The sequence below is a fragment of the Cotesia glomerata genome, linkage group LG6 (genome assembly GCF_020080835.1).
Source record: "Cotesia glomerata isolate CgM1 linkage group LG6, MPM_Cglom_v2.3, whole genome shotgun sequence".
NCBI lineage: Eukaryota > Metazoa > Arthropoda > Insecta > Hymenoptera > Braconidae > Cotesia > Cotesia glomerata.
In genome coordinates, this window is record NC_058163.1 from 13,655,554 (window position 1) to 13,678,017 (window position 22,464).

The following is a 22,464-nucleotide window of genomic DNA, read 5'->3' on the forward strand; positions in this document are numbered from 1 at the left end:
TTTCCCATTTAAATAACACGGAAAAAAATTTTTTTTTTCATTTTTACTGCCGCAACGTCTGAAGATTTCATTTTTTCATAAAATAAACTATTTCACCTCATTTGGGATTAAATTTTGAACAAAAAATTTCCTTGAGTCATATTGCTACCATCGAAGCCTGACTTTTTATAAAGCTTTACAGTATCAATTTTCCCCAAATTTCGTGTTTTTCATCATTTTTAGCTGAACTATCCAAGATAGTTAGTTAGTAACATATTAAAAATGATTTGACACATTCCATTCCCACAAAATATATTATTGAAAATAAGAAAATTGAATGATTAACAAGTATTCGATATAATCAAACATCAAATTCTTTCTAGTACTTTGTAATCCTTTTCTGTTTCAAACGATCTTCTATTTTTCGAACTGAACAACATGCTAAATTCTATATTGAGATAGAAAAGCGTTTTAATGTTCCAATAATAAAATTTTTGAAGGCTTTTAATCATAATCTACAGCAGAAAGTTTTAGGGATAGTCTGCAGGATCAACTGAATTTTCGGATAAATGGTTAAGGATTAAATACACAGTATACAAAAAAAAAATTCGAGGAGCAACTAGTTTCAACAGAATGCATAAGAATAAGAAAAGGTATTTTTGAAAAATTGAGCCCGTATTGAAGTAATTTACTACAAGTAAATAATTGTTATTTATAAAACTATATTTAGATTCACACATAAATCGGGTAATGCCGGCATAAATTACAAGTTTTCTATATAAAAACCAGATTTATTATATTTCCAGACATTTAAACGTATTTGGTTTGTAACTTAGTAATGTAGTAACTCTTAGTAACGTTAGGAAATTTTTTCCTATGCTCTTCAACAACTTGCAATAAATATTGCCTTTGTTCTTCACTCCTGGTCAAACAGTTGTTGTACTCCTGAATTAATGCTACGCCTCGTTCAGCGAGATCATTAATCACTTGTAAGTCAGACAGCACTGATTTACAGTGTAAATAATTTTGATCAGATGCCCAGAGATCTGGATCCTTGTCTATGAATTGATGCGGTAATTCATACTGTTGAAATAAAAGCAATGATTGCTTGCTAGCATAATCACAGAGATTTTTCGATAATAACAAGCTTATATCTTTGGCAATAAACGTTTTCGAGTTTGCAGCATTACTGTTTCGCACTTTCATTGCAGCTACGGTTTGCCTTTTAATTTGTAAGGGTACACTGTCATCAAATAACGCTAAACCGATTAACTCTTCGGATAAGTACCATAAATGTCTTAATAATGTCAAGCTTGCTGCGTCAGCAATTTTTTTATGAACAGAACGGTATTGATATAAATTTTTAACCATATTCAAATCTTGATTAGGTGACTTTATTGCAGAAGGTGCTTGAAACCATGAAATGACATAAAATTCGACGAGGAATCAGCAGACATATCTTAGTCCATTTACTTCAGTGGAATTCATTTGAAACTGTTTTCGAAACATAAACAGTTTCAAAGCGTACAGAGCTTTTGACATCCATCTGGCATGGTGGTTGGGTCCTGGAGCTTTAAAGCTTATTCCATTTTTTGGAGAACCGCCTAAAAATATCAAAACCAATTCTAAAAACTCTTTATAATCGTCTCGGTCATGCTTTTCCTGAAATATAAAATTTGTAATTTAATTTTGAGGATCTGAATCAAGATTTGTGACTAATCAATAAATTAACTGCAATTATCATTTAGAATTTGAAGAAAACACTATGATCCGGTTTTAAATGAGTACTATGCGAATAACCCTACTAAGTCAGAAAATTAGGAGAGTAAAATAATTTCCAATTTTTTATAGTGAATTCTGAAAGGATGTAACTTTAAGCTGCTATTTCGAGATGAAATAAAGTATTTTAACTCTTAAATTCTCTACTTATAAAAATGAGACACAGAATTTTTTCACAGGTTTTCCTTTCAGCCCGATCAGAACTAATATTAATCTAAATAATTTTTCAAATTTGTTGATTTTCAAATCTATTTCTGAAAGAGGTTCATTTGACCAAAAAATGTAGACGAGAATTTTGACAATGAAAAGCAAAATTTGATAAGATAACAATAGTGCTCGATAAACAATTACGATTGTTATAGAATATTTTGTAGTTGGTATATGATCGTCGGTGTTTTTGTCTTTGAGTTCATTATTGCGAAACCATAAAGTACTTTCCAAAATAACCAAAACGATGACCTTCTTAAAACTAATGTACAAATGTCAATAATTAGAAAAAATGATTATAATTTAAATACCTGTAGTCGATCAATAATGAAACTTATTATTTCATTTTTTTTTCTCGAATTCTTTCATTTATAATTGAATCCTGAATGCCAGTTTCAAATTTTGTTTTGTCTATGTTTTTCCAATTATTTTGAAATCGTACAAAAACTGCTAAATCATTACTCAATTGTAATGGCTCCAATTTTTAAAGGATTTCTCTCTCTCTCTCTCTAATAAAAAAAATACCTTCAAAAAATTTTAAAATAATAGGTAAAGATTATCTTGTCAAAATGACATCGTTTGGTGGAATGATCCACATATTTTTTCGGGAAGAGGTAAATGTTGTTTACTAATTCATTTACCTGTATTTGTCGCACATGTGTCAAAGCACATAGCTTTAATCCGATCTGAAATATTCCACTCATTTATGGTTTCCTTGATGGCGATTACTTGGTTTAAACCAGTCCCACGGTCAAGTTTTGGTACTACCAATAACTGCTGAGTATTCACACCCGATAAGATTATTGGAAGTCTTTCGACTTTATCCCGGCCAGTAATATCAGGCAGCAACTTTCCATCCCAGTGGATGACAACGCATTGAGCAACTCGTAGATTAGTTTTAAAATCTTCAGCAATCTTTTTTCTTATCTCGATCCGATTTCGATGGATAGTACGGTGGCTTATAGAAAAATCATTTAAATTGATTCCTAAAGCTGATGCAAATGCGCAAAAAAGATGTGTGGCTTGTCTACTACTCATATTCGCTCTATCTATTGCCGAAACCACTTCTGGTGTCATAAGTTTTAATTTTTTAGTTTTGGTTCAACAGGTAGCTCATCGAAAAAATCAGAAGTAGCAGAATGATTTGATTGAATTGATATAGTTGAAGTGGTAGAATATTGTGAAAGAGGTAACAAAGAGACTATAAATAGAAATTATAAAAAAATAATCATTAAAAAAAAATTTGGGATGTTAGGGCGTTGAGTTATTTAGTGAAGTAAACGAAGATATACAATTATAATTTTTATTTAAATATATTTAATTGCTAATACACGCGTGTACTTAAAACGAGGTGAAGTTACAATTATGCGATACGAAGCTTAGGGGTCACTCGGTCGAACTGAAAATTTTCAAGTGTCCATCTCGGCTTCCGACCTCTCCTGGGGTAGGGGGTACTCGATGGAAGTATATAGAAAATATATTAAGGGTAGGAGTACTTAGTTGTACGTAAGTATGGGAAATTGATATACGTAGGTACATGTACAAGAAAGATTCTCTAGGTACACACAAATTATAGAATTGATATACGTAGGTACATGTACAGGATAGATTCTCAAATTATAGAAAAGTAGAAGTATTTTAGTTAAAAGAGATAGATAGAGAGAGGGAGAGAAATAGATATATAGGTATAGGTATAGAGAGCAATTAGTGAGGTCTTGGGTCCGGTCGCTGGCCAGGCGACAAGAGTTTTTAATCCCTTAATTGCTCTTTAGAAAAAGGTATGTTATTGAGAATATTTTGTGGAAATATTTGGGAAAAATCCTTAAGCTTCTTATCGACTAATTTTACATATTTTTAATCCTATTAGAATAAATTTTATTAGGGTCTCGTCAGCTGCAAATGTGAATTTTATTACTTGCAATACAATTACAATAAAATAAAATTTCCCAAAAATGCTCTTGCAGCAGACGAGATTTTATCAGTTGTTTGGCATCACCAAGTAAATTATAATCTGGTATAATTTATGGTGATGCGACACAACTAAGACTTTTCTAACACAATACTTAATATCGTTGAAGAAAAACTTCAACTAAATAATAACTATATTAATTAACTATTATTAATAAATAATAATAATAAAAATTAAATAGTGATAATAAACATAAATGATAATAATAATAATTAAATAATATCACTCATTATAAATAATGATAATTAAATAATAATATATTATTTAATAATAATAATTATAAATAACAATAAATAATTAAAAATAATAATAATTAAACTACCCGGGAGTGGATGGAAGATATGACCCCCACATCACCTCCCTGCCAGTGATGAAGTCACGAGTATCCAGCCTGGAAACGGTTGGGAAATCTTACTCGTCTTCCTGTCCTTGTCTGCCTTGGGTTGTCAACCCTTAGTAGAATGCCCGGATCCGGTTCTGGCGATGCTGGAAATTCGGGTGGAATTGGAAGTTTTGGTGCTGGTTGGACTTCTCGATGATGTTGATGCTCTGGTGGAGCCGCGGGGTTTCTTGGGCGTCCACGTCGTGGACGTGCGATGATCACCTCGTCGTCTGGCTCCACTTGTTCTGGCTGCTGTTGTGAGAGCTCTGGTGGATTTACAGGCCCTCTTGGATGGCCGCGTCGTGGAAGAGCGATGACAACCTCGTCATCTGGTTCCTCCAGTTCTGGTCCTTCGATGTCGCTTGCCATTGTGTATGCCGGTTTCAGACGATCAACTGTGACTGTAGTGTTTCTACCATCCATGTTGACGGTGAAAAACCTATCAGCTCTGCTGATAACCGGATAAGGTCCTGTATATGGTTGTTGAAGCGGTTGTTTGGGTCCGTCGTATCGCACAAACACATGACTGGCTGTAGTAAGATCCTTGAACACGAAGATCTTTTTCTCGCCATGTCGATTTATAGCTGCTGGACGTAGTTGCTGGAACCGTTTTCTGAGTTCTTTGATGAAGGTCGCCGCACCAGAATCGTCATTCTGTGGTACACGTGACGTTAGGAACTCGCCTGGAATACGTAAAGGTTGACCGTACAACATCTCTGCAGTTGTAGTGCCCAAATCTTCCTTCCAAGCTGAGCGAATGCCCAGCATGACTGATGGTAGTGCTTCTGTCCATCGGTCTTGATGACAGCGAATAGCTGCTTTTAGTTGCCTGTGAAAACGCTCGACCATGCCGTTTGCTGCAGGATGATAAGCCGTTGTTCGGATGTGAGTCGTGCCGGCTATTTGATTTAGATATCTGAATAAGTTAGACTCGAACTGCCGACCTTGGTCCGTGGTAACGCGCAGTGGAACACCAAATCGCGCGATCCAGTTATCAAAAAACGCTCGAGCAACTGTCACAGCTCCCTGATCTGGGAGTGGAACTACCTCTGGCCAACGGGAGAACCTGTCTATCATAGTTAAGCAATACCGATTGCCATCGCAATGCGGCATAATGATTAAATCTAAATGGACATGTTCAAACCTGGACGATGGAGGGGCAAACGACCCAACTGGAGCTGAGACGTGGCGAGTGACCTTGGATCGCTGACACTTGAGACAACATCTAGCCCATCTCCTACAATCTGCCCTCATAGATGGCCAGATATACCGCTGTGCTGCAAGTTTGCATGTTGCATTAGCTCCAGGATGCGACAGCTGGTGAACGGAGTTGAATGCTGCTTGTCTGAACGGTTCAGTGATGAACGGGCGGGGTACCGCAGTCGAAACATCACACATAACCATGATGCCTGATCCTGGAATTGGGACTAGTTTTAGCTGGAGCGCTGAGGATTGGTGTTGCAGGTCCAAAAGCTCCTGATCTGTCTTTTGAGATTCTGCTAACGCCTCGTAGTCGATTGTAGACTCCAATTCCTCAATGCGTGATAGTTCATCAGCAATGACGTTCTCTTGGCCTGACACATGACGGATGTCCGTAGAAAACTGGCCAACGAAGTCCAAGTGACGTTGTTGACGTGGTGAACACTGCACTGATCTTAACTTAAAAGCAAAGGTTAGAGGTTTATGGTCACTATAAATAGAAAACTCATATGCTCACTAACCCATTGTTGTAGAACTGCTCCGACGCCTACATCAGAGGCATCCGTGAAAATGGCTAGTAGAGCTTCTGACTTCGGGTGGACCAACAGTGTGGCTTGCGTCAAGCTTTCCTTGCATGTCTCGAATGCGGCGACTGCTGCAGGGGTCCACTTGACTGGTGCACGGCCTTTAATGTCTCCTCGAAGTAGCTCGTTCAGCGGTGCCTGGATGTCTGCAGCTTTGGGTATGAACCTACGGTAGAAGTTCAACATACCCAAAAACTGACAAAGTTGTTTACCTGTCGTTGGTTGAGGGAACGAGCGAATAGTCTCCACTTTTTCGGGCAATGGACGCGTGCCCTCTCTGGAAACCATGTACCCAAGGAATTCGACCTCGGACACGCCGAAGATACACTTGTTGGGATTTATCACCACACCATAACTCTCCAACCTCTCGCAGAGTGTCCTGAGATGTTTCATGTGCTCTTCCGGTGACGATGAGGCGATAAGGATGTCATCAATATAGGCGTAACAAAAGTCCAAACCGCGAAGTACCTCGTCCATGAAGCGCTGGAACGTTTGGGCTGCGTTTCGGAGTCCAAATGTTATAAATGGAAACTCAAATAAGCCGAACGGCGTCGTAATGGCTGTCTTTTGAATGTCCTCCGGAGCTACTGGTATCTGATTAAAAGCGCGAACCAAATCAATTCGGGAAAATATTTTCTTACCGTGAAGCAAATATAAGAAGTCGTGGATGTGCCGCACAGCATATTTGTCCGGTCTGGTCCGGCTGTTGAGGCCTCTGTAGTCTCCGCATGGACGCCACTCGTCATCCTTCTTAAGGACCATGTGTAGAGGTGCAGCCCAGGGACTCTTTGACGGTCGTGCAAGTCCTAGGCGCATCATGGCTTCGAACTCCTTCTTCGCTGCCAACAGTTTGTCGGGAGCCAATCGCCTTGGCTTCAGTGCCACTGGTGGTCCTGGTGTCGTTATGATGTGGTGTTGAGTCTGATGCTCCACTTCTCCTGGAGCACCACATGGTCGCGTAATCGATGGAAATTCCTCCAGGAGTTTATGGTATTCGGAAGAGCCTGAGATGACCCTGATGCCCGGGTCCTCGCACTGAATTATCTCACCAACAAGACCAATTTTCGTGGTTGTATCTATTAGCCTGCCGTTCTTGAGATCAACCAGCAGTCCATAATGCGACAGGAGGTCTGCGCCGATGATAGGCTTGGAAACATCTGCGATTAAAAACCTCCATGTGAAGTCTCGCCTTAGCCCAAGATTTAGTGTAAACGTCGCAACACCATATATATAAATCGGTGTACCGTTGGCCGCAGAAAGTTCGTATGTTGCTTTCTTACACGGTCCGCGGTAAATTTTGCGCGGAATCACACACAAGTCCGCTCCAGTGTCGATCAGGAAACGCATACCTGATTCACGGTCCCGGACAAATAGACGGCTGTGGGTTATTGGGCGAGTGTCGTCGGCCGCCATTAACGACCGCCCTGGTCGTTTCCCGGCGTCCAATTACACGGGGAAGTACAATGATGCTTTGTCGGCAAATATCCAATGATACCAGCACATATCTGGAGGGCGTGGGCCCCGTTGACGTGACCGAGAGCGGGGTATCTCTTGAGAATTCTGAACTCGATGGGGTGTCTGGGATTTGCCGCGCCTATAAAATTCTGCTTTCTTTCCACGGGAGTTCATGCTGCCTAGATGGTTCTTGATCTCCGCTATCTCTAGGCGCAGTTGTTGCATCGCTAGGGCAAGTTGTGTATCCTGCGTTACCGCCACCTCTGAGATTGACGGGCGCGAGGGCAGCAATCCATGAATAATGTCGGCGACCTCTGCCATAGCTGTGACGCCCTTTTTCTGCTGGGTGGCCATCGCCGTTTGATACTTTTCTGGTAAACCCCGTAGCCACAGTGTCTTGAGAAGACTGTCAGGAAACGATGATCCAGCTTGCGCTTGTAATCGGCGAAGATATTGCGACGGTTTCTCGTCGCCCATTTTCTCTCCTTCAAGCAGCTTGCGGGTCTTCTACTCTTGACTGATGCTCAACCTTTTGATAAGCTGCTCTTTCAGCTCGTCGTACAGGGCAGCAGAAAGCGGTTTCATAATGATGTCCCGCACTTCGGTCACGTACCGCGAAGGTATTGATGATAATACTTGCAGGTACTGCTGCTGCTTATCGATGATGCGGTTTCTTAAAAATTGAGATTCGACCATCGCGAATCACATCTCGGGATCTGCCGCAACGAACTCGGGAAATCGTTGTGAGGCCACTACCGTCACCGCATTGCCTCCATTTAATTCCTCACCGTTAACCATTTTAATTTTTTTAATCTATCGACTACAAATTTAAGTAAGATTGATCACACGCGCATAAAATACTCACTTGATTTGCAATACCCACAAATCACCAGAAGAAAATAAAAATTACGCGATATAAATCTGATTTAAATTGAAATTTAAAACGCGAATTATTATTCAAAACTAGGGGTCACCACTTTGGGATGTTAGGGCATTGAGTTATTTAGTGATGTAAACGAAGATATACAATTATAATTTTTATTTAAACATATTTAATTGCTAATACACGCGTGTACTTAAAACGAGGTGAAGTTACAATTATGCGATACGAAGCTTAGGGGCCACTCGGTCGAACTGAAAATTTTCAAGTGTTCATCTCGGCCTCCGACCTCTCCTGGGGTAGGGGGTACTCGATGGAAGTATATAGAAAATATATTAAGGGTAGGAGTACTTAGTTGTACGTAAGTATGGGAAATTGATATACGTAGGTACATGTACAGGAAAGATTCTCTAGGTACACACAAATTATAGAATTGATATACGTAGGTACATGTACAAGATAGATTCTCAAATTATAGAAAAGTAGAAGTATTTTAGTTAAAAGATTGATTGATAAATTTATTTATGCCAAGGCACAGGCCAAATGGCAATTTAAATACAAAATATTTACATCTTAAAAATAAAAAAATGTGTGTGTGCGATTCACACACGATAGAAGTGAAACTTCAGTGAATCGACAAAAGAATGAGATGAATATTTATAACAAGGGTAGGATAATTACAAAGTTTAATTGTTCAAAAATGAAAGTATTTTGATTAATTTTAAAAGATATTTTATATTTTATTTAACATATGTTACATAATCTATTACTCAAGTTCCATATTTTCAGTTTCAACAAATGATACAAGAGGCTTATGATAACTAAAATACGATACAAATATTTTAGTTTCAATTTGGTTGATATATCTTTGGAACACTGCATCTATTACCGTTTTTGATCTTGTAGTTGATTGAGTGCGATTGTTACACATTTTTAAATAAAATGTTGTATCGAGAAACTCAATCAAAGGAAGCGCTGTATCTGATGCAAAATTTATGTTAAAATCCCCACTTAAAATCATCGGAATTTTATCATAATTCTTTTTGAGAATTCGCGATACCTCTGGGGTATATTTGATCAAATTTTCATGTATAAATTCAATAACTGATTTTATTGATTGGTTGGGAAAGATGTAAATTGCTACGATCAAAATTAAATCTCCTTGGTCATTTCTGCTCTCACAGGCACATATTTCTCCAACTTTCGAAAGCTGAACAGACAATGATTCTATCTGTTGTGCATTGAGATCCATTTGTGGCGTAACAACACGGGCTCCATCATTTACGTTGTGATAAATTGCTACTCCGCCTGCCCTCGTACGTGGTCTTTTGTAATTAACAACAATATTAAAATTTGGAATGTCTACAATATCTTCATTATTCATCCATGTCTCCGAAAGAATTAAAAAATTTGACGATGACACTATATTGTCATGTTGCAGATCTTGTACATGAGCTCGTAAGCTTTGACAGTTAAAGGTAAACAGTGACATCCCTTTTCTTTTATTTAAGAAATCATATAAAACATTTGTAATTGTCTCAAGTCGATTCAAGTTCAGCCTTCGAAATTCATGTTGTAGATCAATTGTAGATACTGACGCTCTTCGGCCATGGTAAAATTTTTATCATTTTTTTGAAACGAGATATAAGCCGTTTATTGATGTAACTCGTGATAATGCGACGTACAGGAGTTGTTGAACGTGTGATTTATCATATTCATATACAATCTCACCAAAAGTAGCTCCCTGGGACTTGTGAATCGTCATTGCACATGCAGAGACTAATGGGAAATGATTACGTTTTACAATAACGGTTTTATTAGGTACTAGTGGTATAGATGATGTTCTGCGATCTATTGGTACTGCCAGTGGATGAAGATTATTGTTTTGAATTGATGCCGCTGCCTTTCTTCTCAATTTTTCTCCGATTTTTGGAGATTCTGGAAATTCTAGCCATAAACGACCTATCTCTCCTTTGTCATTATATTCAATGAAAATTAATTTTCCCGTCGCACCATTTGCTAATCCATCTGATACATCGATGTTAGTTGTTATCATGTATGGTTTGTTCAAAACCAATGTAATTTGATATGGCAAACCTCCTGTATCAATAGTTGACATTTTATGTAATTTTTGACGCATAGAAGTTTGCTGTTCAACATTTCTACATCCAATATATATATCAGTTGCCTCTGAATTCACTTTTTCTTCTATAGAATTCAAAATTTTATTGTTGTATTCAGCAACTGAATGATTATTAAAAACAAATCGTATACCGTCTGGACAAAGTCTCTCAGCTTCTTCTTCAGAGTAAATCCGTGACTCAATTAAATCTAGCTCTTCCTGATCTAACAACTGTCCATTACCAATTTTTGTTAATATTGTTGCAAAACTTTGATTAGCTTGTCGCATAACTTCGTTTAGTTCGAAAAATTTCAACCCTCGCCATAGTGTTGAACCTGCTATTTGTCGTTTTATTTGTTTGTAAATTGGGGTAGCACGAACTGGCGGTAGTTGACGTAGATCACCAATCAAAATTATATCTAATCCACCAAAATGGACTTCAAAATTACCGGTGATTTGCTTTAACCTTGAATCTATTTGGGACAACAACTCGGCTCCAATCATACTAATTTCATCGATAATCAATACACGAACATATTTAAAAAGTGATCTATATTGTTGGGCTACTTCAATTGATAAAGGAAGCAACTTTGAAAGACTTATCTTCAGTGCAGTGTGTACTGTTGTCCCATTGATAGCCACAGCAGCTTTACCAGTAGAAGCACAAGCGATATAAGCATTACAAAACCCATCACTTTCAGAATATCGATTATAAATTTCCATTAATAATTTAATAACAAATGTTTTACCACATCCAGCTGGTCCTGTAAAAATATTTGCAGCGGAGGAGGATCTTCCAACTGAAGATTGTAAATGACGTGCATCAAAAGTTCCTTTTGTTTTTGGTTTGCCATTTTCATCAGCTCATAATATTGGTCGTTAGGCATTAAATTTTCTTTCCGTTTTGCAATGGCACCAAGTTTATTTAGGGTTGCGAGACGTAAATCACTGTTTACATCCGAATTCGGATTGTCATATAGCGTTTGGAATGGATTAATTTCTGGAAATCTAGTGGCAATATCATGAATCTCATCGTCATCGTCTGCTTCTTCATTTTCGCGACATAGTTTTCGGCATAGCTCTATAGTTTTATTAATGTCTAAGTCAGATTCAAACTCTTTACGTCGCTCCAGAATTTGATTTTCATTTTCGTCGTAAATCCTAATAAATTTCATCTCTTCAAGAATCTCGAATTCTTCATTCCGAAATGGGATATGCAAAGTCACCATTTCTCTTTTATACTCATTTATATCTGAGGCTATGTCATAATTCCTATAACGAATGATGCGTTGTTGCTTTCGACGAATATAATCACCTTGCGAATTTTTAGTAAAATTAGCAACGAATTGTGCAAGTGATAATTCTTCCATTTCTTGTGGCCGCTTCTCGTATTTATCAAACCAGTTTTCCTTCCAAATACTTGTTGAATCTTCATCGATATTTAATTCATCTAATTCTTTTTGTGTTCGTCTAATACGCTGTCGTTCAATAGGCCAAACGGTGGGAATATAAACTATGGAGACTGAACTTCTAGACATAGGTTCACGAAGAAGGTACCACGCTGCTTCCTGGCTTGTTAATTCAACGGTGTTGAGCATATTAACACTCATTTTTCTAGTTATTTCTACTATATCAAACTCAGGGTTTTCATCCATGATTTCATGAATTTGTCTTTGTAAATTACTTATACCCCTATTAGTTTTATTGACATATTCAACAACATACGCTGCACATGAGTATTCTTCGATAATAAATTGCATATCTGTATTTGATTGTAAGACATTGAGAATAAAAAGGATTGAAAGGGTTGTGCCATTTTTCTTTAGGTTGTCGCTTCAAAAATACTTTAGGTCTGGTAATTCCAGCTTCAAGAATATGAAAATAATCATTATCAGAAGTTATATGATTTTGTGCATAAAACATTTCAATATTCTCGTAATCATTGTTCTCAAGATTAATTTGTATTTGTTTATACTGCTTAGCGTAATCAGCATATCCTGGATGATCTTTCTGCATTGGTTTTAATATTGTAGTGGATTTACATGGCATAAATGGAGCATCAAATCGGCATTTCTGAGGTTGATTGGCATGTACTTTTTTATAACAGGTAAAGGTATGTTTGTGACTTTGCAAGCGAATATGTCCAGAAGCTTCTGATGAAGAAATTGATATCAATTGATCAATCATCATTACAGTATCTTGATAGTTTGTACCAAGAGGATCTGATGGAGCGTCATTCAGCCACAATAAAATATGTGCATGAGGACTACCACGATGCTGAAATTCAATTCGTTTAAAATAGTCGACAACATAATAATTTCCAAATGGGCTGTTCTTCTTTGATTGGAGAATAGTTATCAATATATTGACTATTTTATTAAAATAGATAGCACAGGTCACAGCATCTTCATTCACTAGTGTAGTCTTAGATATGTAATCCAGTGACGCAGCTTGTTCAGCTGAAATTTCAGTACCGTTATTTTTAATTTGTACAATAATTGTATTAAATTGGTCCATCCGATTTCATTGGCACTCAAAGTAAGAAACATCGTAGGTTTTCCTAGTTGCCGAATCATCGCAAAAAGATCTCTTTTTCGATCGCTCCAATACCATACTGAATTTGGTATTGAGCGCAGAAAAGCTAAATTACTTTCGATACAATTATTAATGTAGTCAGCTGACTCAACTTGCTGCCGTGTAATATTAGTATTTTTTCCCACATGTTTAAATGCAATCGTAAGCGAGTCACGAACTCTTAACCTCATAATTTTCATTGCTAGATATAATAAATGATGTGGAGTAACTCCACGCCGATCTGATCTTCGTAATTCGCTAGTTGCTATTGCGAACGGTGTTGCATTTACTCCCTCTCTGAATTTTCGGAAATGACCCAAATAAATCGATGGGAAAGAAAGTTCTTCGGCATGTTCATCAAAAATTATACTTTTGGGAATATTATATTCTCCAGGAGCGATCCGTAAATACATATCTTCATTCCAAAGTAGAGTTTTCTGTTGTGCTGTTAGACTCTCTTCGACCGGTATATCTTCACTCATTTCTTCTAGATCGATTTCATTATTACTATTATTGTTGAAGAAGCTTTCATCAATTTTAATATCGTAAAATAAATAAAGTGGAGTTTGAAGCAAATACTGAAGCCATGCACGAATTGTCCTTTTATTAACTAGTCCCATTAAATAGCTTGATCTATGTATTATTTTTCTTTTTAATGTGTACGTTAATACAGTAATCATCATCGACATTACGGGGTAAGAGTTTTACCATATTGTTTACCTCGACTGGTACATTAATGATTTGTCCATAAATTCCATATTGCCCATGAACATGTCGTAACCGTCGAATTTGCATAAATGGAACTCGTGGTGAGACAAGTCTTTCCGAAATTAAGTCAAGCGGTGGTAAAACCTCAGGTATTTTTTCATATTTAAAACCGTTATAAGTAGACATTATAGGAATCACTTTCCTCCCAATTGCTTGGTAACACGTGTTGCACAGTAAAATATCTTCAACTGTATTGTAATTTTCAACTATTACCCTTAATAATTGTTCATCTTCAGCACGTGGTGATTTTAAATCTAACTTAAACCACAATCGATCACAAACGGAGCACTTATGACCAAACATATTGTTTAAAAACTTGTCGTTAAATTCTTTATGAGCAAACTTATTTCGACGAAACCGTGAGTATGGAATTTCTGGCTGTACATCTACTGGAGGGTTATCTGAAAAAAACAATACAAAGTATGTAACGAGTTATCTATCGACTGTGTATTGAGAATCAATTCCTTAAAAACTAAAATTTTTTACATCGTAAATTCGAAAAATGTATATAAAATTAATTTTAAAAACTCATTTTAAGATAATGATTATTTTCAAATATGGTTATTAAATTATATGTACCATTTAAAAATTATCCACTCTTTAGTTTAAAATTAAATTATTTTTTTTTTTTATCATTTTAATTTTGAATTTTTTTACAATTTATTTTACCATTCAAAAATATTCATCCGTCTTAAAATTGTTTTTTTTCCTATAAATCTAAATATTAAATCATTTTGTTAATTTAAGAATTATTGAATTATTGAATATAAGTTTAAATTAAATTAAATTTTTTTAATATTTTAAATCATGAATTGTAAATTAGGTACATGTTTTTAAATTAAATTTTTAAGTTTTTAAGTTTTTCATTAAAATTATTATTAAATTGAAAAATTTCTTTAAATTATTTAACATTAAATGATGAAAGTTAGTATTAATTATTAGTACTTACAATCATTATTTACTAAATTATATCCCGTTGGAACACTATTTTGTTGCTGAGAGTGGTCTAAAACAGAAAAAAATAAATAAGGTTAGACACATGATGTATTGAGGTTATATATATATATATATATATATATATATATATATATATATATATATATATATATATATATATATATAATCCATGATCAGTTTAAAATAAAAATCAAATTTATTGATTGAAAAACATTGATATATTAGTTTATACTTAAAACAGGATTAAAAATATTTACACTTACCATTTATTACATCAGTCACATTGACACTTATATCTGAACATCTATTTTGATTGTTCAATAATTGTTTTTTACTTGCACGAAACTCGGGACTGCGTTGTGTTGAACTTTTTGCTGATTTTTTTTTCATTTTACTTTCATTTTTGCGTCGATATTGACGACACATTTCGGCATTAGTTTTCGGCATTTTATAAAATTTATTATTTAGTACAAGATATAAAAATACTCACAAACAGTTAAATAATAACACACCACGCTATCTTACTAAAACGCTGTAATACGCAGCCGCATACAGTGTACAGTAAGCTCACGTAGTTTTCACATGCACTACACACGTTAAATGCTCAAATACAAGCACGTATTAAACAGTGTGCAATATACATACACACTGACATCTGCTCTCTCGCTCTGGCTCACAAATTACAGGCGACTATGCTTAGAAGACGGGAGTGGGGACGCTACGAAGTATGGAACAAAGAGGAGAGACCGATAATATACAAATTGTATGTATATTTCTGTCTCATTCTTTCCCCTGGCTTCATCCTACACATTTTTGTATTTGTGTCTCTTACCTGTCGTTTTTTCGTTGCATCCGGTTTGAAATCACAACGATTCTAAAGAAGTTTCACTTCAATAATATTAAATGTAAGTACATAGTTCTTAACCTAAATTTTAGAATAATATTGCAAAAACTTTTAACCATTTTTAAACTTTTCTAAACTGATTCGACTATTATCTCAATTTGAATTTTTTAATTAGTATACAAGTATTGTAATCAACAAATTTAATCTATCAATTATTCAATTTATCAACTGTCTAAATTTAGTAAATAGTCAAAAACTTTATTTTTGAAGACTTCACTGCTACTTGAGTTTACGATTTCTTCTGGTAGTTCTTCCCACAGACGAATCACGGAGATTAAGAAGGAGTGTTCCATATAGGTGGTAGCAAAATGAGGTATCTTGAAGGAAGTATGTTTTTTAGCTGCTAGCCTATTGGAACGTCTAACATCAATGTCTTCAATGAATAGCTCTCGTCAGTACTTGGGCTTTTCAACTCGAAGTAACTTGTAAAAATAACAGCTCATGTAGTACATTCGGCGATACTTTACAGACAACCATCCTAGCTCATGTCTGAAAGGTGTAATGTGCTCATCTTTTTTGAGATTAAAAATAAATCTGATAGAGCAGTTAATCGCACGTTGTAGTTTTAAATTGTTATCAGAAGTTGAGTCGACCAATACAACGGAACAATAGTTAACGAGTGGTAAGATGGTTGCTGATACTAGTAATTTCCTTATAGGAGTTGAAAAGATATTTTTCCTTACTTTGAGACAATGCAGAGCTGAGCTCACTTTACTAACTATCTGAGTGACGTGGTAGTTCCATGACAGATTTCTGCTTAGCTGAATACCTAAGCACTTGGTATAGTTAACGTAGGGTATTATGACACCATTTACTACTGTTGGTGGCAGATCCAAGTCCTCAAGCTTTTTCAACTTACTATTAGAGCCCAAGATCATAGCCTTTGTTTTAGCTAGGTTGATTTCCAATCCATGGTCTCTTGCCCAGTCAGCGACTGATTGTGCATCCGAGTTGACCCTCCAGATAGCATCATGTAGCTGATAGAAAAAGAAGTGAGAGTATATATATTTGTCGTCAGCAAACAATCCATGCTTGCAATATACCAGCCGCTGAGCCACAGAATTCATGACTATTAGAAACAGGATTGGATCCAGAACAGATCCCTGCGGAACACCAAATGACGTTTTGAGTAGTTGAATTGAAGTCCCAAGATCGTTTAATATTGATTGAGATCGACCCGACAAGTAAGAGAAGAACCAATTTATTGTTTCCATTGAGAAACCAAGCTCAAATAGCGCAATCAGTATATTTTTGGGATCAACATAGTCGAAAGCTTTGCTCAAGTCAAACAATACTAATACAGTGAGTTTGCTGTTGTCCATTGCCTGTCGAATATCATCAGTGAATTTCAATAACGCTGTTTGCGTGCTGTGATGTTTTCTAAATCCAGACTGAAAAGGATCAAATAGCTCATTATCTTCCAAATATGCTGTCACCTGATTAGCAATAATTAAGGAGATAGATTAGCAATAATTAAAGAGATAGATAGAGAGAGAGAGAGAAATAGATATATAGGTATGGGTATAGAGAGAAATTAGTGAGGTCTTGGGTCCGGTCGCTGGCCAGGCGACAAGAGTTTTTAATCCCTTAATTGCTCTTTAGAAAAAGGTATGTTATTGAGAATATTTTGTGGAAATATTTGGGAAAAATCCTTAAGCTTCTTATCGACTAATTTTACATATTTTTAATCCTATTAGAATAAATTTTATTAGGGTCTCATCAGCTGCAAATGTGAATTTTATTACTTGCAATACAATTACTTACAATACAAAAAATTAAATAGTGACAATAAACATAAATGATAATAATAATAATTAAATAATATCACTAATTATAAATAATGATAATTAAATAATTATATATTATTTAATAATAATAATTATAAATAATAATAAATAATTAAAAATAATAATAATTAAACTACCCGGGAGTGGGTGGAAGATATGACCCCCACAAAAAGAAGAAAAAAATTGAATGTTATTAGCTCATAAAAAAGATCTTTTGAATTGCGAGAACTTCATAATTATTAAGCTCACACTCCTTTGAAAATGTTAACAACTTTCTGGTCTACTGTAAATGATGATAAAATATTACTTTTATCTTAAATAGTCGAAAACTTACATATTTGGTTTCTAGTGAAATTGCTCGTATATTTTCAGTAATGTACAGTATTACATAAAGCATTAGTAAAGTGTGAGCAAATTGTCTATCAAGTAAGTGAATAATATAAAAATTATGACGTTAGTATAGACTATTCACAGTACATTTACTCAGTAAAAAATTTTTTGTCGTTGCATAAAGTATAAAAATTTTTGTGTAGAATATTACACTCTATTGTGTAGAATTTCACATTCTCATGTGTTGATTTAACACACTAGAATGTTGAATTAACATTAGTTTGTGTAAAAACAGTCAATAAAATAAATATTTGTGTTAAATTAGACGAAAATTTTCTTACTGTGTAAAAATCATTCACAGAATAATAAATTAAAAATTAATTGTAAAGTTATTGCTGTGAGAAGAATTCTTTAAAATGGATTATTAAAAATAAAAGCAACGAGTAACCATTTAATTTTACCTGCTTTATCAACTTCATTAGTATTTACATTTGTCCCAGCACTTTCCATCGAAATATAATTTGAATTGTCTTCCACACAAAAGGTCTATGTATTTTGTACATCGTCAATATTGGCTGAAATCTTTATCAACTGACTACGTTTGCAAATTTCCCGACTAGCAATCAAAACTTTCCTTTGTGGTGAGCTTAATGTTGTCAAAACATTCTGCGGTGCAATTTCGAAGCGGTGCAATGTCGAGAGAATTGATAAAAGTTTTTTCGGCCAATTGTTGTGCGGGAGATTTTTTGCGAGCTTTATGTACTTGAGTTTTTTGCCAGTTTTTATGTAATTTTTCAATTTTTCCAATTGAACGATGTAAATTGTTTCCTGGTAATGTGAACTTATTCCACACTTTGATAACCTCACACAGAACAAATCTAGCACTTTCGCAAATGAATAGTTTATCTGTTCGATGTTTATAGAAAAATAAACATAAAAAATCACGATTCGTGGGTAATTTCTAATCATGTAAAGTTTTTGACTCGAACCCAACCAAGTTAATGTAATTTTCACTTGTTTTACAAGACATTGTTCATCAATAAACTGGTATAATTGTTGATACGATAATGATTCATTAAAAAACCAACGTCAATTAAGGACCAATTATAATGAAGGACAATAGAGTCCTCTAATTGCCGATATCAAGCGGATAATTGATCAATTACGCAATTAAGCAAAAAGTCAATAAATACTCAGAGGGCGTTAGTTGAAAATTCTGTAGAAAATTTGAATTTGACTTTAAACCTCAGCCAGTAATGATAACTCTTTTTAACAGAAAGTGAAAAGTTCCATTCAAAAGTTAATATTAATATGAACACATAAATATGGAATATAAAAAATTTTTTTATAATTTAATATGTCGTAAAGATTAGTAAAAATGTAATTTGAAATGTAATTTCAACAAATGACTAAAGTAATTTGTTGAACAATCATGTTTTTTTGCAGCAATGGTAATAAATGAATAAACAAATACGAAAAAAAAATAATAACTTAAAATACAATAGAAACGCACAATAAAAATAAAAATACTATCATGAAAATGTTGAGGTATTTAACAAAAACATAATTTTTCGGTAATACTCTCTCATGCGAAAAAAGAAATAAAAAGCATCAGAAAGGATTAGATTTTTTATTATATTTGAAGGACTATGATAATAATTTGTGGAAAATAGGAAGGATGGCTATTCTAGTAATAATATAACACTTTGATTATATATACGTCTATATGTAGTTGCAGCTTTATTATGTCTTGTACACAGAACTTCTAGATGTACGTGTGATCGGTACAGAGCTATAGTCAAGAGTGAGTATGTTACAATGTAAGAGACTACTCTAGAGGCTTAGTAATTACTTTAAACGTCTAATAGATGGTGCCTCATGTATGAACAAAGTAAACTATTTCTGACACTCCCTCCCTTTGCACATACATATTTTAAATATAATGAATAACATAATTTCAAAAATTACATCTAAAATCGATTAACGATCATGAACATATCTAATATTAAATATTAATAAAAAAAGGTAAAGTCTTTATCTGAAGTTCCAATTAAGAACAAGGTCCTTGAACTTCTTTGTTTTTCTCCGCTGCACACTCTGCTAAGATTGAATATTAACTTCTGTAAATATTAATTAATTATATGATTAAACTTATTAGTTTAAATCTTCTATATAACATCTATATTTAACATCTAAATTCGACATCTATATTTAACATCTATATCATCTAAAATTTTATCATCTAAATATTCATCATTTTATTTCTGAGTTTGATATGTGATGTAGAGGGTAAAGGTTTAGTCATAATATCCGCAGTATTTTCTTTAGTGGATATCCATTTTACCTTTATTTTGCCCGCCAAGACACATGATTTAACAAAATCACCATGAGTTTCAGCCATTTGAGGTTTCTTGCCTGTTCTTTCTCTTTCAGCCAGATTGGATTTGATAAGCTCAACGTCATCATCAAAATCTTTCAATTTGTGACTTCCCTCCATTTGAGTACAGTCACAGGCTGATTTATTATCACATCTAATAGTGACTGGATACATAGTTTTACCTATTATATCTCTAATCGCTTTATCCAAGGAAATTAATTCCTTACAAGATTCGCTCATGGCAAGATATTCTGCTTGACAAGTTGATGTAGCAGAAGAGGACTGTTTGTGGCTTCTCCAAGCTACTGTATCACTGTACACTTGGATGATGTAACCACTTGTCGAAGTCGAATTTTCACGATCTCTGAAGCTAGTGTCAGTCATAGCTTCCATAATTTCGGTTTTAGCTCTATAGTACAAACCCAAATCAGTTGTTCCTCTAAGATATCTGAAAATTCTTTTGACTTCAGTCCAATCTCCTTTGGTTGGATTATTCTGTCTTCTAGACAATAAATTTACAGCATATGATATATCTGGTCTGGTTGCACCAGCAAGATACAACAGACTCCCTATAGCCTCTCTATAAGGTGCATTAGCTGGAACATTGGAATCATCTAATTTTCCTATGTTTTTATTGTTTCTATTTTTGACTTGTCTAGTTATCATGGGTGTGTCTTGAGCATTACATTCTTTCAGATCGAAACGTTCTAGGATCTTTTCAGTGTACTCAGGCTGTGTAATAGACATTTCACATTTACTTCTATCACGGTGAATTTTCATCCCAAGAAAATTCTCCGGTTCTCCCAAAATTTTCATTTCGAAAACGTTACTGAAATGATTTATAAGTTCATCTAATTTTTCGGGTACATTGCTAGCTGCAATCATATCATCTACGTATAGGATTACGATGGCAATTTTTCCATCTTTTCTCCAAGTAAATAAGCATGGCTCGTTTAGATCATTCTCCTAACCTAGTTTCAGTGCTTCTTCAGTGAACTTTTTGTTCCATCTCTTAGGACTGATCCTCAATCCATAAAGAGATTTTTCAAGCTTCCAGACCATCTTTTCTCTGATTTCATCACTGCAATCATAGCCTTCTGGAATCTCCATAAAAATTGCCTTTTCCAGAGTCCCATACAGAAAGGCAGTTTTTACATCCATTTGCTATGCGTCTAAATCAAGTTTATTTATGATTGCTAGTGCTAATCTGATTACTGGAAGTCTTGAGACTGGAGCATAAGTTTCTTTCAGCTCATACTCGATTACATCTAGAAAACTTTTTACAACCACTCTAGCTTTATAGATGGTTTCTCCAGTTTTGCCAATTTTGGTTTTAAAAACCCATCTAGAGTTCACTACATTAGCATCTACAGGTCTTTTAACTAGATTGTAGACTTTGTTATCATCTATTGATTTTAATTCTTCTTTAACTGCTTTAATCCAATCAACACAGTCTTCCCGCAGTAAACACTCTTTGTAATTACTGGGATTCTTGTTGATAGAAGAAAGCATAGCATGTATAAAATCTTCTTCATCTATAATCGTGAACTTTTTTATTGTTTTGGCATAAACGAAGTTATCATCTATCTTGGGTTTTGGTTTTCTTTTTGAAGCTCTCAACTTCTTAAATTTGGTATCAATTGATCCATTATCATCTAATTTACGCTTTTTAGATTTATCTGAATTAACTAGTTTATCTTTAGAGTTTATTGTTACAGGAGTATTTGCATCAGAAGATTCAGAATCTATTTTCCCATCAATTGAATTATCTTCTACTTCTACATCTTTTTGTTTTTCAATTGTTGAAGAATCTTCAACTTCTAAATTTTTTGTTTTGTAAATATCCTTATAAACTAGTTTTTCATTAAATCTGACATGTCTTGAATTTAAGAATTTTCCAGAGGTCGGCTCCCACAATACATAACCAGTACGTGAGTAACCTACCAGTATGGATCTTATTGCTCTTTCAGAAAATTTATTTTCTGAAATTGGAAGTTTAACATAAGCTAAACATCCAAACCTTCTAATTTTATTCATATGTGTGCTAATCTTTGCATTGAGTTTATTGAATGGTGATACAAAACCATTGGTTTTGTGAGGTGTTCGATTGTACATATTAACAGCTGTTTCAGCTGCCAATATCCACATCGATTTAGGCAGACCAGAGTCAAACAATAACGCTATAATTTTCTGTTGTATTGTTTTATTAA

The 22,464-nt window shown here is 34.7% G+C and overlaps 2 protein-coding genes and 1 pseudogene across 2 annotated transcripts; all 3 read right to left on the minus strand.

Moving 5' to 3' along the window:
- Nucleotides 1-7,546: 7,546 nt before the first annotated feature.
- LOC123267954 lies at nucleotides 7,547-8,032 on the minus strand. Its single transcript, XM_044732838.1, has one exon. The coding sequence runs from the start codon at nucleotides 8,030-8,032 to the stop codon at nucleotides 7,547-7,549; it is 486 nt and encodes a 161-aa protein (XP_044588773.1).
- Nucleotides 8,033-10,059: 2,027 nt separating this feature from the next.
- On the minus strand, nucleotides 10,060-11,280 carry LOC123267955 (ATP-dependent DNA helicase pfh1-like). The gene has a single exon (XM_044732839.1). It carries the CDS (start codon nucleotides 11,278-11,280, stop codon nucleotides 10,060-10,062), a length of 1,221 nt encoding a protein of 406 aa, XP_044588774.1.
- Nucleotides 11,281-12,576: 1,296 nt separating this feature from the next.
- Nucleotides 12,577-15,744, minus strand: LOC123267010 (annotated as a pseudogene).
- Nucleotides 15,745-22,464: the final 6,720 nt, after the last annotated feature.

Excerpts from the sequence above, each read along its gene's own strand:
- LOC123267954 (XM_044732838.1), bottom strand. The coding sequence starts at position 8,032 with ATGGGCGACGAGAAACCGTCGCAATATCTTCGCCGATTACAAGCGCAA.
- LOC123267955 (XM_044732839.1), bottom strand. The coding sequence starts at position 11,280 with ATGGAAATTTATAATCGATATTCTGAAAGTGATGGGTTTTGTAATGCT.